The sequence below is a fragment of the Rousettus aegyptiacus genome, unplaced genomic scaffold (genome assembly GCF_014176215.1).
Source record: "Rousettus aegyptiacus isolate mRouAeg1 unplaced genomic scaffold, mRouAeg1.p scaffold_m13_p_11, whole genome shotgun sequence".
Taxonomy (NCBI): domain Eukaryota; kingdom Metazoa; phylum Chordata; class Mammalia; order Chiroptera; family Pteropodidae; genus Rousettus; species Rousettus aegyptiacus.
The window spans coordinates 27,483,837-27,500,957 of record NW_023416286.1 but is presented as its reverse complement, the minus strand read 5'-3'; the positions used below and the strand labels follow the sequence as shown (position 1 = coordinate 27,500,957).

Genomic DNA, 17,121 nt, shown 5'->3' with positions numbered 1-17,121 from the left:
CAACAGAAAAAGAAGGAATTTGGGGATAGTCAAAATAATTCCAGAAAATACCTACTGAGCATTAGCTAGGTACCAGGCACTGTGTTAGAAACTTGGGATACAGATGGGAACATATGTTGTATCTGCTCTCAAGGAATTTACTGTCAGACTTGAAAACAAGTGATAATACTATAAGAAAATTACTGTATCAGAGGTACAATTGAAAGGTAGTGGGAGAGGGGTGCCTAGCATCTCCTTGGTGCCTCTCAGAAGGCACACCTGAGCTGAGTCATTATGGAAGAGAAAGCATTTGCTAGAGTGGCAGGGACAGGAGGGGTGTTCTCAGGTCAGTGTCGCTGGAGCATAGACAGATTGACAGCAGTTTAGCAAGGACTTCCGTGAAGCAAGCATTGCGTGCCATGGAATGAACTTTAAGCTTTGTCCTAGAGCCAACTGGGAGCCATTGGCAAATTCTGGTGAGGAAAGCAACATTATTTGATGCGTAGAACACCATCTTTCAGGGTCCTTTTTGGAGACTGGCATAGAAGGAGGCAGGAAAGCTTGAAACAAGGCCACCCATTAACTCACTGCTTCTGAACTAAGGTTTTGTCAGTGGGACTTGGGGCGTGGCGGTAGTTAGAGGGCAGAGTAGTTATATTTTTTAAAAGAATCAACAGTGTTTAGAAAAGGAAACTCCTGTAACTGCTGCTATTATCTATTTGGGCAAATGTACGCAATGTTGCAATTCACTGAGCTAGGAAAAAGAGAATGAAAATACTGGAGCGTACTAATGCATATCAAGAAAAGGGATGGGTCCAGTCCCGAAGTGCTGAATGCAACTGATCTTCTTAAGGGACATCTAGGTGTAGATACACGAGTGAAAGTCAGATGAAAGGTCTCCAGAGAAAGAAGGAGAATTTAGCATGTAGGTAACAGATAAAAACCTGTTTGTGAATGAAAACACTCAAGCTGAGTGAGAAGAGTAAGAAAAGAACCTAGACAGCTGGGGACAGAACCTGGGAACATCTATATTTAATGGACAGGCAGAGGTTTTAAAAAAAAAAAAATCCACAGATGAGACGAAGAAGAAATAACAGGAAGACGAGGAAAGTGGTATCATGAAAACTAAGTGAATAAGGAGCTTCAAAGAAGGAAGGTGTCACCTGCACCAAATGGCAAAAGAAGTCAAATGTCCGTTGGATTTGAACGTAAAGGTATTCAGGGTAGTTTTGCTGGCACGGTGAAGATGGAAGCTGGATTTCAGCGGACGTGGAGACGGTGAACGCAGGCCGAGAATGGAGCCATTCTTGAAGGAGAAAGAAGTAGAGCTAAAAAAGAGCACAGGCAAAATAATTATTTTCCTTGTTGTTTGTTTCAGGACATGAAAATTTTGAGTATATTTACATGCTAAGGGTAGGAAGCTAGTGAATGGAGGGAGATGGACAATATGGAAAAAAAAGGGGGGTGACCCATAGAGCAAATTCTTAGAGGCAGCAAGTAAATGAGATCCAGAACACAGGGGCAGAGCAAGAGGCATGGGGAGGAGAAATGAGCCTCCGAGAGAAGGAGGGACTCCATATTAGACAGATGGGGAGAAAGAGGTAAGAATGAATATAATATAGGCATGCATGTGGGTGGAGAGCAGCAGGGTGACAGAGTTCATGTTAGCAGTAACTGTTTTCTAAGTGAAGTGAGACAGACAACTCAGAGTAAAGGGTATCAGAGCCCATGGGGGCAGGCTGCTGAGCCTGTCTGGAATAACGACTGAGGAAAACAGGACCTTGTGTATGAGCATTACTAAACTGCCTTGAGGGTGCGGTTGGGGTTGAATGTCATAAAAGTGGCGTGACACCAATTCATGCTGATTTGTGATTTAACCTCATTACTTGGGACCCTGGTTTAAAGGAGGGACAACGTAGAACTGAATTTACTCTGCGCTTGTTGGTCTGCCTCAGAAAAGGGGCGAGGGCACTTAGACGGCTGGTAAGAGAGTGGCTGAAAGAATATACCATGGAGTCCAGGCTGGAAAGGAAACGAAGCGAAGGTAAGAAGGGGCTCACTGTGCCTAGAGGCTGTGGAGGAATTAAGAACTAGTGGTCAGGACGGGATGGGGAGTGGTGCTTTTCCACACAGTAGTTGCCCTAGTTTAATTGACATTTAATTAAGTCATTATTTGATTGTTGATTGCAGTCACATGCTCTGTGTGAGAATGGGTAATGTTTTTTGGTTCATCACTGCCTCCTAGCACCTCGCACAGTTCCTAGAGCATAGTAAGTACTGATTAAATTTATGTCGAATGTTTAGGGGGTGGCTCCATAGTGAGTGGTTATGTCTTCCTTCTGTTTTTCTTTAGCTTATTTTATTGTCCTTTTTTTTTAAAAAAAAATTTTTAGTTGAATATTTAATTTCTTTCTTTTTTTGGATTGATTTAAGTACTTAAGACTATAAATTTTCTCATGAGCTCTGCTTTATCTATATTCTATAGGTTTCATTATTGCTGTTTTCTAGGAATTTAACAATTTTGATTTCCATATTTTATTTATACCAAGAATATTTAGTAAAGAGGTTTTGAAATTCTTTAATGGAAAATTCCAAACATACATAAAAGTAGAGAAAATAATATAACGAATTCCTATGTACCTATCTCCTAGCTTCAACAATTATTAATATATTACCAATCTTGGTTCATCTTACTCCAAATCCCAGACATCTGATTATTCTTCTATAAATATTTCAAAATGTAAATAAAAATATACTGAATAATTTAAAAATTATTTTAATATTTCCTAGCAGAAGAGACATTTTGTTTCTGGCTTTATTATTATGTCTAATTTTGTTGCATGATGACCACCGAATATTTTCTGTACTGTTTATTCCCTGGGAATATCTGTAATTCACAAATATTACATGGGTCTTTGTAAAGAAGGTGTACTCTCTGTTTTCAGGATGGAGTTCAGTATCTGTAAGTCAGATTTACCTTCATGTCATGGACTAGAAGTAGTAAATATAGACTTGTCTTTATGCTGTTTTTAATTTCTATTTTATGAATGGAATTTCTATGTTACTCAGCGCACAAATCCCCATTACTATTATATCTTCTTGTAATTATACCTGTTAGCATTATAAAGTGCGCTTAATTAAAGTGTTGTGTTTTTGTTTGTTTGTTTGTTTTTTGCCTGAATTCCACCTCATCTGATGATATTAAGATTGAGATCTCTACTTTCTTTTCATTTGTATCTGCTTGTTACACTATAGCCTGTCCTTTTGTTTCCAATTTTGGTTATACCGTTCTTCTGAACACCTTAGGTCCTGTTAAATGTAAGCAATCTTATCAGTCAGGGTTTTTAGTTGCAAACAACAGAATCTACTTTAGTGAGTTTAAACAGAAGATAAGTTTATCAGAGGATCTTAGGTAGCTCGCAGCACTTTTAGGAGAGGCAGAGAATTAGTCCAGGGGGCTATGCAGCCAAGAACAACATCCATTCTCTCAGGCCTTCTCTCAGGCGTGATCCCATGACACCAGGGTGTCGGCCCTGCAGCTTACACCCCTAGCACTGAGCAGTGGAGCCCCGCCACTGCAGTTCTGAACGCTGCGTGTCTCTCCACCATGCCACGCCACACCACGCCACCCCTTGTGGAGATTCCACACAGCTCTCCTTTCTTGCTTTCTTCCAAATAAAAGTTTGACTGGTAGAATCAAGGTCAATTCCTGTGCCTTGACTTCAAGGAAAACTGGAATATGGAATTCTGCTTTCTATCTTTGTGGGGAGAATTCATAATATGGAGAACTGTCCAAAATATAAGAAGCCATATATTGCCACAAATATGATAAATACCTTTTACAGCAATGTTACTGAAGTTTCAGATATAGAAATCCAAACTAAAAAGTTCAAAAATCTATAATCAAATATTCCTCTGATATCATGTTATATGTAGTTTTTTCTTGGACACTTGAATGTAGGCAGGATGTTCTATAAAAATGTCCCTACCTTTACCAAGAAATAATATGTGATTACAGTTTTGCCTTTCCTTTCTTGCTTTACTTAGGATCACTTATTCCTCCTCTTTTCTATGCCCAAAGCTCTTATTCTAGGCTTGCAGCTTCCTACACCATCCACCATCCACTGGTCTATCACTTAAGCTTTAACTGCAAGGGATGTAAGTGGCTGAGTATTACCATTCTACCCAGATGTTAATACAATACCAGATGTATTTCTCAGAGTTCCTCCAGAGAAACAGAACCGATAGGATGTATATGTATGTCTCTTGCAGGGGAGGGGGAGAGAGACAGATTTTCTCTTTTTTTTTTTTTTTTTTTTTTTAGAAATTGCTTCATCCAACTGCGGAGGCTGGCAAGTCTAAAAATCTGCAAGGTGGGACAGTGGAATCAAGACCTAGGGAACAGTTATGTTATAATTCTCATCCAAAGACATTCTGGAAGCAGAATTTCTTTTTTCTTGGAGGACCTCAGACTTTTTTCTCTCAAGGCCTTCGACTGATTGAATGAGGCCCATACACAGAATGGAGGGTAATCTGCTTAACTCAAAGTCTACTAAGTTAATGTTAATCAATGCCTTCACAGCAATATCTAGACTGCTATGTGACTGAATAGCTGGGTGTCATGGCCTAGCCAAGTTGACACATAAAATTAACCATCACACCAAGCAAAAAGAGGTGCTTGGCAAATGTTTGTAGAATTAACTAATCAAATCTGCTAATCTTATATTTATTTTCTTCTCCTTCCTCTTCCTTTTTTCTCCGTCTGCTTCTTTTTTAATCCCTTTCCCATATCCTTCTGCTTTCTTTCTTTCTTTCCCTCATGTGTGTCTTTCCTCTACTGGTTTCTCCCTGGCACACTGGGGGTCCCATCAACTGAAAAGATATACTGGGAGTCAGGTGGAGCAGAAAGACCACGGCTGTGATCACAGTGACTGCTGGAGAGACTTGGGAAAGGACACTGCAAGGGAAAGGGACCTGTCATGGTCATCCTAGCAGTCAGTGGAGAGCCAGGACCAAGACAAGGTCTCCTGGCAACCAGAGCTCTTTCCACCAACTATGCCAAAACACTCGGATGGGGACTGGTTGAGAACTGGCAGGAAGACCTACCTCTCTACAACCTGCACTTCCGAGAAACTATAGTACAGTGACTCCCCAGCAGATAGAAGGAACCCCACTCACGCTGCGAGTCAAGGAATTCAGGTGGGGCCCAAGACTCCGGTGTCAGAGTCCAGGTGTTTGCTCACCCTTAGGGAGCAACAGGAGACCCCCCCCAGCGCCTGTGCCATCACTTTTCAGTCAGGTTTCTGGCGTGAAGGGCTCAGGTGCTGAGCTCTGCCTCACAAGACTTAATCTTGACCTGCCAGCTCCTGAACCAATAGAAGCAAGTCCGGCAACCTTTCTTCCCTTTGCCCTCCCTCTTTTAGCAAGCGTTTATTGACTATTTTGCTATGCTAATACTGTGCTAGATGCCAACATCCCAGTCTCAGAGACCTCACACCAGTGGAAACAAACGTGTGTGATGTGGCAGGGCTGTCACACCTGGCCCCTGGCCTAGACTCAGCCTTCTGCACGTCTCCCTGTTCACTGATATCTTTGTCCAACTCTCCCAACTAATACATAAAAATCCTGCAGCCAGAGAAGTGAGGCGTCCTGGCAAAATACAGTGGGTCCCCAAACAACAATTTCAAGGCTGAATCCAGTTTCTTTTTAAGCCAGTCAGGTGGGTTAGCCCTTGTTGTAGAAGTTGTTGCAGTGTTCGATCCACCAGAGGGCACCAACCAACCCTCCATCTGTCCAAATCCACCCGCATCCTAAAGAGCCTCAGCGCTAGGTCCACTCTGCCCCCAGATCCATCACACTAATACCTTTTATCTTTCTCAAAATGAGCCCTGGAAATCTGGAAAACTTTAAACTGATCACGCAGACTTTACTCCTGAGCCAATAAAAAGGTAAAGGGTGAGGGAGTCAAGCTATTCCATTATAAAAAGAGACCATAGATTGCCTTATTAGAAATATATCAGAACCAATGACTTAAAAGACTTTTAAAACCTATGGTCCCTATCCTATCCACCTGCCAAAATCTAATGCAACAGATAACCACAACATAATCTCACACTGTTGACAAGCCGTTGTATAGCAATGATATCAAATAAATGCCAGACCAGGGACCAGTACATCAGAGTCACCTGAGAAGTTTTTCTTTTTCTTTTTTTTTTTTTTTAAGATACAAATTTAAGGACCACACTCACAGAGATTCTTTTTAATAAGTTTGGATTAGGACCCAGGAATATGTGTTGTCAAAAGTCTCCTGATGTGTAAAAAGAGTTCGGAAGCATTGCTATATAATTGGAGTGTCAGAAATATGAAGAGCAAGAGTGAGGGAACCGAACTCAAAGGTAACTTACACCTCTGGAGGCTACAAGAGGGAGAACAAATCTACAAGGTCACTGGGCATATTGAGGATTGTTCTGCTTTGCGAAGCAGCAGCTACCCTTGGTAGTTGTAAGGTGGGGTCAGTCTCCTGGGTGAGAAGTCTCTCTCATGACTTCTTATCTCAAGGAGACCAAGACTATAGGAGGGCTGGAAAGGGCACTGGTTCTGGATTAGATCTGCCTCAGTTTGTATTCAGCACTACCAGCTAATAGTGATCTGTCCCTGAGTAAAGTGTCCCTGAATTCCCCAAGCCTCTTTCTATCTGTGAAATAAACAGAGTATTTATCTTATTGTTGTGGAGATTACAGGAGCAAAGATCTGCAAAGCACTTAGTGACCAAGGGAGTACAGTGCTTGGGAGGTAAGAGATGCGGTCCATGCATTGACCATTATTATTATTAGCCAACGAGAAAGAAGAGCGGGATGGCCCCCACAGCCCCCACAAGGCACCAGTGGCCTGGGCTGTCTGCAAATCTATATTACAAGATATACCGCGTCAACTCCAGCTGTTAGATTCCCAAGGAGGGGGACGCTATCTTTTCTAGCTTGCAGGGTGAATTCGTCAGCTAGGAAGCACTCAAATCCTCACGGTCCAGGTTGGGGGAGGAGAGTGATCCTCGCTTTCTGTCTCTCCTACTCTTTAGAAACTTTCAGAATTTGTTGATGACTTCCACGTTTGATCTCCACAGGCCTTTTGAATCCTATAAACATTTTCCAGATATCTCCTACATTGGATCCCGCTGAGCATCTCCTCTTCCTTGAAGCCATCCTTACCCATGCTCCTAGGAATCCCAGGAGCCTTCTGAGCTCTCTTCCTTCCCTTCTGATGACCCCTTCCTTATTGATGTCCTTCATCCACTTCTTGCCCATCAGCATCCCCCAGGATTTTGTCCTTAGGCCCCTGCCCTTCTCCTTTAAGCTCTTCTTGAGTGATTTCAGCCAAAGTCACAGTCTCTCAGTGCCTACAGGCTGACTGTGCCCTTTTTACCTCTGACCTTCAGTCATATCTCAGCTATCTTCTGGGCACCCATTTATGGGGTAGCCATATAAATCCTTTAACATTGATGGGTCCAAAATTAAATCAATCATCATCTCTTATACCTCTTGTCCCATATACATACGTGCTCCAAATGACCTGATCTTCCTCCTTATTGCTAATCTCAATTAACGGCGTTACCATGGAGTCAATTTCCAAACCAGAAACCCAGCAATCATCTTCCCTATTCCTCTCCCATCATATCTAATCCTACCCCCAAACCCCGCTGATTTTATCTCTCTAACTTCCTTCAGGACTGCAGGATCTTTACCTGACCCACTGTGACACAAGAAGTTAAACTCCTTAGTGCCAAGCCTGCCTCCCACCCATGACTGCGTCTCCACTCATTCTCTACCTCACTCTTCCTCACAGTTCATAATCTATTAAGGCTACACTGCGGGTCCCCCAAACCATAAAGCTGTTTCATGCCCTTGGGCCCTTCCTCACGTTAATCCTATTTACTGAGAGCACCTCTCCCAGGGATCTTTGCTTGGCTACTTCCCAAATCATTGTAATATACTGAATGGTGAGCTCCCAAAAGATATAGCCACCAGAACCTGTGAATGTGACCTTATTTGGGAAAAGCTGTCTTTGCGCATGTAATTAAGGAGATGAAATAATCCTGGATTATCTGGGTGGACCCTAAATCCAATGACAAGAGACTTTATAAAAAGAGAAGGGACACATAGACAGCTATGTGAAGACAGACACAGAGATCAGGGTCATGCTGCCACAAACCACAGAATATGGGGTCACTAAAAGCTGGAAGAAACATGGAAAAATATCTCCCCTAGAGCCTTCGGATGGTGCATGGCTTTGTTGATACCTTGATTTTGGACTTCTAGCCTCCAAAACCATGATGAAATTAATTTTCATTGTGTTAAGCCACCAAATTTCCAGTGATTTGCTATGGCAGCCCTAAGAAGCTAATACGTTCAGCCTTAGGACCCTGTTCATGCATCATTTCCTCCAGGAAGTCTTCCCTGAGTTCCTTCTACCATCGCACCCTTCTTGCCTACTTATATCAGATTTCCTTCGTGTGTCTGTCTCATTCGATAAACTCCTGAAAGGGCAGCAACTGTGTTCTGTTCCCCATTATAATACGAGGACTGTTCCAGGAATCGAGCAGGTGCTCAACCAGATCAACACATGAGAATCTCAGCCCCTGTGCACTTCCTACAGTGTAGACGCGATGCCAGAAACGTCACAAACATTATCTCGTTGAGTCATCTCAACAGGCCTAGGAAATAGGCACCATCATCTCTACTTCACAGATGCAAAAACTGAGGTGCAGCAACTTACCCCAAACCATTTCTTGAGCAGAGTTAGAATTTATTTCCTGATCTCTTTGGATCCTATAGGTCCTGGTGAGCATGAACATGACATTTTCCAAAGACCAGTGGCCAACTAGAAAAGCAGGTATTGGAGAAGAGTGGGGGTGGGGGTGGGGAAGGATTTGAGTCTTAATTAGCTAGTTTTGAGGCAGAGTTAGTGTGTGTGTGTGTGTGTGTGTGTGTGTGTGTGTGTAAATGGTAACAAGGGTTATAGGTTAGTAAGCTATAGACTATCTAACTTGTATTGCAAGATAAATATATTAATTCTGAGGCCTTGGGAGTACAGGGCCCTGTGATGCAAGAGGAAGAAGAAAGGAGAACGGGGAGAAGAGGAAAGGGGAAGGAGGAAGATAATAGGAGAGGGATAACTCTGCTAAGTTAGGAAACAGAACATGTTTTTCTTTTATCCTCTCTCCCACTTCCTCTTGCCCATGCCTCTGCTGCTTTTGGTGGCCCTTCTGTCAGGGTATTAGAGCACAGATGCTCTCTGAGCTCCCATTATAGAACTTTACCAGGTATCGGAGGCTAAATAATGGCTCCCAATAGACACCCATATTCAAATTCCTGGAATCCATGACTGTTACCTGAACTTTGCAGATTTGATTAAGTTAAGCATCTTGAGATAGGGAGATTATCCAAGTGGGGCCTAAATGCAACTATAAATGTCCTTATAAGAAAGAGGCAGAGGGAGATTTGACACATAGGAGAAGAGAAGGCAATGAACATGACCACAGAAGCGGGGAGTAGAGTAATATGACCACAAGCCAAGGAATGCTGGTAGCCACAAAACTGAAAAGGAAAAGCATATTCTCTTCCAAACCCTCCAGAGGAAGCATGTTCCTGCTGACATCTGATTTCAGCCCAGTGCTACTGATTTCAGACTTCTGACCCTCAGCTTGTGAGAGGAGTTTCTGTTGTTTTAAACTACCAGGTTTATGATAATTTGTTACAGCAGCCACAGGAAACTAACACACCAGGTCTTCCAGAATTACTTCATTTCCAACAAAACTTATTTTATTGACAGCCTCCTTTGTTTTGGTGTTAGAGAGAAAGGAACAAAATCCCAATATATCAATTTACCCTAACGACAGTCCCAAATGCTCTCAGAGGCAATGAAGTTTTTAAAAGGGGATTTATAACTCCCTAAATTAATGTCTAACTGTCAAGGTTAATGTGAAGAAACAAAGTGAACAGAAACCTCAAGCTTTGGGGTGCAAATTTAGGGAGGTGGACCAACAAACAGGCAAATTAGGGATGGGGCCGGTCCTAGGGCTATCTCCTTGACCGGGTTGTTCTTTTCACAAGCAGAAATTTGAGAGATTCTCCAAAAGCTTTATGTTTGTCCTCAGCAGCTCCAATGTTGTCCTGCCCAGTGCCTGGCACACAGTAAATGATGAATCTGGTGGTGAATGAATGAAGATGGCAGAGAGGGTGGGGAAGAGTTGGCCATTAGTCACCTGCATGCGCGAACTGGGTGCCTCTCATATATCTGCTACTTGATTACTGCCCATACAATAGCACCTGTCATTAACATTCCTGTAACCTACATTTCTCTTCAACATGAAACTTTCCCTCAAATTGTATGTTATTTATTGCAATTTACAATTACATTTTCTATTCAGTAACATACCTCTAGTCTCCCGTGCAAATTTGCCCTGTGAAGCAGATAAAAATCTTTATCCTATAGAAAGAACTCCCCTCAACACTCTAAGCCAAAGTTCCTCAGTGATCTCTTCAGAATGCTTGTTTGACTGAGCAAGAAGCTGCAATTATCAGCCTCCAAAGAAAGCCAGTTGCCTAGAATAATCGAAGCCCATAATAGACACCACTCATAGCAACTGTAACACTTTCTAAGTGATATGAACATCAAAATATGGAAAGAAATACCTTCAGCTACCTAAAAGCATTCTTTCTCAATGGTTATATTTATACCTCCCCTACTTCTTTTAATAGTCCAAAAGTAAATGCTAAAATATGACCATATGGGGCCTCGTAAGAGACTGCTTGTAGAATTAGCTCCAGCACTGATGCTAAAATAATCCTGGAAGCTCCTATCCCAGTTTTCCTTCCTTTAACAAAACTACACTGAGCAGTGTAAACATGACCTAACAGACTCAGAATTTGCATTTAACAAGATCCCCAGTTAATCGTGTGTGCATCAAAGCTTGAGAAGCACTACTCTAGCTGAAGTTGGAGTCCACCATTTCCTATTAAACAGCTGATGGCTATCTAGGCACAAGTCCCAGGCAGGAATGGGCACCCCAGACTGACAGCAGGACAGCAAAGGTGGGATTTTCCAGGCTGTACTAAGTGGAATGAATTAACCACCTAGATTGAAGTCGTCCCACAAACAAGGGGGGCTTTGTAGCGCTGCTCGTTCCAATATTTTACAGGATATCTATCTTCCCTTCCTTAAGTACCGTCTCCCTCTATGTGCATGAACTTTTTGTCTTCATGTCTCTCCAGGAGTCTAAACACAGATTAATATTTAATCATCATTATCTAATTTCTAAGTAGTCTTACTTCCTAGCTTTGCTCTAATTTTGATGCGAAAGTTTAGATCACTTGAAATGGGAGGCTTCTGCCCTTAGGGCCTTCTTTAGGTTCACACACACTGGGAGAGCACAGCTGGCCAGCAAGCACTAGGTAATGTCACCCATGAGAGAGGCCATCTAAAGGCCCCAGTTCATTTTCCTAATTTTGGTCAATATAGGAAATTACTGTGGCTTTTTCGGGGAGAGAAAAGCTTTCCTCGGGATGAGAAAAAATATGAAATGGATGAAAATATCACACAATAGTGCAAACCCCATAAAATACCACTATTGTACAGCCACTGCAGAAGAGATCTCCATGCAAAATAAAACCATTCGTTGAGTAGGCAAGCCTTCTTTTAAGTACCTTGCCTATCTTCACTTACTTCATTCCAATGGCCACCTTGTAACATAAGAGACACAGTAATTATCTCCATTTTACAGGAGAGGAAACTGAGGCACAGTGGGATTCAAAGTCTCGCCCATCTTGAATGTGGTGAAACTGAAATTCAAATGACCGTTTGGCTCCTACTCTTCATTACTCTGCTCTTATTTGGAGTGGAAACGGGGGCAAGATCAGGGAACATTTTATCACCATCCTGAGGAGGAGAATTAAAGGGACGATGACCATCAGGGTCCCAGTGCCCCAGTTCCTGACAGCATGAGTCAATTAAAGGCATCCTTTCCTTCACCTGAACAGGAAGAGGCATGTTCGGTCTTTCAAGAGGGGTTGCAGCCCTCAGGAGGACGCGGTGAGGATGCGTGCCCCGCCACTCCACTTCCACCCATGACCAGTTCACATGGGCCCCTCAACCACACGCAGAGACTTGCAGCCCTGGGCAAACCCTGGAGCCCAGCTCCTGAGCAAACACGGGAAATTAAACAGTTTGCACAGAATGAAAGTTGGCCGGTGGAAGGTGCCTGCAGCTGGCAGTTAACACCAACAGTAAGAGGATCAACTCCTAGTCTGCTGGCTTAAAAGGGGGGTGGGGGCGAGAAGTGTGCGCACTCCCTTTCACCCATTCACGTTAGTTAATTTGGATGATAAGGGTTTGTGTTTAATCCCTTTGTGTTCGAGTGAATATGCTGAAATCAACAACCTCTGAGAGGGCACCCGAGGCTGGCAGAGCGACCTGCAGGAGGGTGCGAGGGTGCGGGTCGGGTCGTGTGCAATCTGGTGGGAAATAGAAAAGAAGCGTCATGAAGACTGAAAGCAAGAGGGGGAGGGACGTCCTGGGGTGCCGGATACGTGGTGCAGACCCAGCGCCACACCTCCCAGGCCAGGGCAGGTGGGCTGCTAGCTACTCCGGGACCCCAGACCGCAGGCCCACCTCTGCGCCCTAGGAGCTCCCTAGATCCCACCAGCAAGCAGGACTCCGCCCTAGCCACCTCTGACAAGGTCTGCTGACACCGGGAGACAGAGAACCCAAGCCCTGCCATAGTCCAGCAGAGGAAAGAGAATTTAGGTAAGGTGGGGAGCAGAAAAGGAAGGGAAGATAACTAAGGAGAGGTCTGGGTTCTCAGATGGAACAGATTAGAAAGAGGCGACAGCTCAGTGGCTCTAGCGCAGGTCATAAAACCAAACGCATTTTTTATAGTTTACATTTGCGGGAAAGCTCACCCTCCACCCACACCCCACAAGGCTGGAGCCCCCAGAGTTTGGTTCCGAGGAGCAAATGCGAGCAAGCCCTGTCGGTGGGGGGACAGGAGCCCTGGCCGCGAGGCCAGTCTGCCCGCAGAGGCGCGGGAGGCAGAGAATTCCCAGCCGGCGCCCCCCTCCTTCCTCTCCGGGCCGTCCGGCAAATTTACTCCCTCGTTTCTGTCGTGCCCTCCCTCCCTCCTCCTCCCCCGGTATATTCGCTCTCTAAAACCATAAAAAAGAGATCAACTTCCCTAACTTCACGGAGCCCTTTTCAGTGACAAATATTGATGCCCAAAGTGTCTGCGCTCTCCCGCCCCCAAACGTTAAGAAAAGGCGCCCGCGAAAGGGGGACATAAAAAGTTAACAATGCTGTGAAAATATGTTTGCAGAAAATAGACAATCGTTGGATTAAACGTATTCAAGTATGAAATAATGCCTTTTTGTGTCAAAACTTGGGCGATGGGCGGGTACAAAAGTTCCCTGTGGCAGCTACTTGCTCCCTTTGTGAGCAGTGCGCTTTGGCGTCTCCACTTGGGCGCATTACTCAGAGCCCTCTAAGCGCGATTGTTTCTCCCTTTCTAATGACATTTACCGGATCAAAACATGCTGTTAATTCGATCAGAAGGCTTCACCCTCCCTGACAAAGCCACAATAATTTCTCCTGAAGTTTGTTAAATTGACCAAAATTAGGCAAATGAATAGGGGTCTGTAGGCGCCCCCTCTCGCAGGTGACGTCGAATAATGCTCGCCTGGGCCAGCTGCATTCCCCCTTTTCTTCTCGGCCCACTCTTCTCCGTGTTGCCCCCAAATCCTCCCACCCTCGTTCCCAACCCCCCCCCCCCAACACACACACGCCTGCCTGCTTCTCCTCCCCCACTCTCCGGTATTATCAAAATTTAGCCCAATGAAACTATTCATACTTTTCAATGGACATTTTCTTATAGGATAATAGGCTACAAATTGAGCCTCTTCCCCTGCGAAGACAGAGCCCGAGGGCGGGGGGGTGGGGAAGAAAGCGAGCAACTTGGTCAGGGAGTAGAGGGGAGCGTCGCGTGCCAAAGACTGGCGGGAGGGGCGAGGCGAGGCGGGAGCCTCGTGTGCCAGCCGCAGCCCCACACCTGCCGGGATGTCCGGACAAATAAAGCGGTGTAAACAAAAAGGGGGGAGATGGACGTGTCACCAAGTCGTGTGAGAAAGCCTGGGAACAAACGGGGCGCCTCCGTCTCCAAGAGCTCTCCCTTGAACCCGGCGGAACAGCCTATTAAAGGCTTACTTAATTACTTTAATGACTCTGGACAGGCTTTAAAACGCACTCGGCGCTGGGACTGCGGGCTTGCTGGGATTTGTAAACAGGCAATCGTGTGAGACTCAGCGGTGGGACTAAAGGAGGCGACACTGTTTTGTGAGGGTCCTCGCCCCCCGGTGCCCGCGGCTGCTGCGCCCCTGCGCTCCGCGCCTGCTGCTAGCGCTCGCTCGCCCGCTGGCCCCAGTTTACCGCCTCCTTTTCCTGCCCCGGCTGTTGCCATGCAAATGTTATTCCCCGCTGATCACGTGTCCTTTGAAGGGCCACGTGGATTAACAAAGCTGATCTGCCCCCAGCTCGCCCCCCTCGTCTGCTAATTTTTTTTTTTCTAAACTTCTTTAAAACTGATCTTGAATGCATACATCCCCCAAACGCAGCTCCCTTAATCCTATGGAATAATTCAACTCGTGAATGCACTTGGAGCTCTAGATGACGGCTTTATAAGGCAGCCCTTCAGGGCTGGGAGGCTACAGTCTACCTGGGACACTCGAGGAGGCACACGAGGAGGAGAGTGGACGGGTGCCTGGCGCCAACGCCTCTTCCGAGGGTGCGCTCTGACCAGGATGTCAGACAAGCTTAAGGAACGCAAAGTGAGTCGGCTGAGCCCAGAAGGCTCTTGCGCCCTGATGGTCTGACTCCCCAAGCGTTCAACTGGCTGGGCTGACGGCAGGGATGTGGCCACACCAGACTTCTGTACGAGAATCCTGAGTGGTCTGGGAAGGGCATGAGGATAGAAGAGACGCCTCACGCGGGGAGGAGCCCACGCCCGGTGGCCACCTCCCCACTGCCCTGGCGCTCAACTTGGCGGTGTGGCCCAGCGGGTGGGGAGGCCGGAAGAAGAGCGCAACAGTGCCGGCGTCAGAGAGCAGTTTGTTTGATCCAAGTGTAGAGGAGCAGGGCCTCCTGCCGGGGCGAGTCCCTTGGCAGTGTTTGGGGTTGGGAAGACGGTTGGCACGCAATCACAGCCGTGCCTTTGTCAACTCTCTGGGCAAAGCCATCCTTAACATACAAACTTCTGTTCACAGAGAAGCCCTGTTTCCCACAAAGTGATAGAAAAAAGGAGGAGGGACCGGATTAACCGCTGTTTGAACGAGCTGGGCGAGACGGTGCCCATGGCCCTGGCGAAGCAGGTAAAGTTGAAGCCGAGAGTAGGGTGCCAGGCGCTGTCACATGTGGCCTAGATACCAGGAGTCTGGGGACAAAGAGGGCCTTACATGTGGGCCTCCTTCCCTGGGGCGCCTGAACGCTGAGTGAGCCCCAGGCAGCCCTCGCGTAGATCCACAGCAGCGCCTGCTCGCTGGTCCTCTCCAGATAAAACCGTGTACCCAGCCAGCTAGGGCTGGCCTGCGCCCGCTGGGCCGCTGCGAGGAGCCCTTTCTCCTTTTGCAGAGTTCCGGGAAGCTGGAGAAGGCGGAGATCCTCGAGATGACCGTTCAGTACCTGAGGGCCCTGCACTCTGCTGATTTTCCCAGGGGAAAGGAAAAAGGTGGGCGCGGGATGGGCAAAGGGAAACCTGGGCAGGGAGCGTGCGCCCCACTGAGACCTGGGTGTGAGAGTGGTTGTGAAGGGGCGCGCGGGAGAGACCTTTCTGGACGCTGCCGAGGCGGGCGCGTGCGATAGCTAAGGAGGGCTGGAGAACAGGTTTCTGGGAATATTGGTTCCGTTGCCTCCTCTCCATTGCGCTTTCTCCGACTCCAGACTGGGTAGAGAGGAGGATAAGATCTGAAATGGGAACTCTAGCCACACAGCGTGATGGAAGGTTCCTGGCATCCGTCTCGGGCTCCCGGTAGAGAAGGGGCCGCTCACAGTTGTTTTCCTTTCCACGGTTTTTCTTGCCACTTCAGCAGTACTAGCGGAGTTTGCCAACTACTTCCACTACGGCTACCACGAGTGTATGAAGAACCTGGTTCATTACCTCACCACTGTGGAGCGGATGGAGACCAAGGACACCAAGTACGCGCGCATCCTTGCCTTCCTGCAGTCCAAAGCCCGCTTAGGTACAGAGCCAGCCTTTCAGCCGCTGGGATCGCTCTCAGAGCCGGATTTCTCCTATCAGCTGCACTCCGCAGGGCCCGAGTTCGCAGGCCACAGCCCGGGTGAGGCCTCCATGTTCCAGCAGGGCGCAGCTCCCGGGTCCTTCCCTTGGCCTCATGGCGCAGCCCGCAGCCCGGCACTGCCCTACCTGCCCAGCGCGCCCGTGCCGCTCCCGAGCCCCGCTCAGCAGCACAGCCCCTTCCTAGCGCCAGTGCAGGGCTTGGATCGGCATTACCTCAACCTGATCGGCCACGCCCACCCCAGCGCCCTCAACTTGCACACGCCCCAGCATCCCCCGGTGCTCTGACGCTTACCCGCCCGCCAGATTTCTCTGCGCTTTAGGCGCTGCTTAGGAGAAATACTGTATATTGTACAGGTGTAAATACTGTGGCGACAAATAGCTGGGTGGAGGAAGGCCAAGAGCGAATTAATCTTCTGAAGGATCTCCCCCTGGCAATAAATGATTTTTGGTAAAGGCCAAAAGAGGTGGATTTCTTTGTTACCTTCTGTTCCTCCACAACCCATGCCCCTGGAGATGCCTAGGGCGCGAGGCTGATACAGACCAGGATGACTGCCTTCAGTGATTTGGGGACGGGGTCCCATTGCAGGGGAGGTGGACAAGGCTAAATAGAGGCGTTGCTTGGGGACAGGACTCGCGGCTTCCCCGGGGCTCCAGAGAAGTACTGCCTAGCCCGCATCTTAAGTATCTGCCTTGGAGAAGGGTAGACACGAGGAACAGGGCCATTGGCTCTCAGAAAATGTAAATCGAAGGACCCACTCCAAAGTGGCTTTGGTAGATTTTCGCCAGCTCGGACCTAGGCGCCTCTCTTA

At 46.7% G+C, this 17,121-nt stretch overlaps 1 protein-coding gene across 1 annotated transcript; it reads left to right on the top strand.

Annotated features, from left to right (window-relative positions):
* Nucleotides 1-15,094: 15,094 nt before the first annotated feature.
* Nucleotides 15,095-16,736, top strand: HELT (helt bHLH transcription factor). The gene is made up of 3 exons (XM_016143977.2): nucleotides 15,095-15,386; nucleotides 15,646-15,742; nucleotides 16,101-16,736. Exons 1-3 carry the CDS (start codon nucleotides 15,369-15,371, stop codon nucleotides 16,595-16,597), a joined length of 612 nt encoding a protein of 203 aa, XP_015999463.2. The 5' UTR covers nucleotides 15,095-15,368; the 3' UTR covers nucleotides 16,598-16,736.
* The last annotated feature ends 385 nt before the right edge of the window (nucleotides 16,737-17,121 follow it).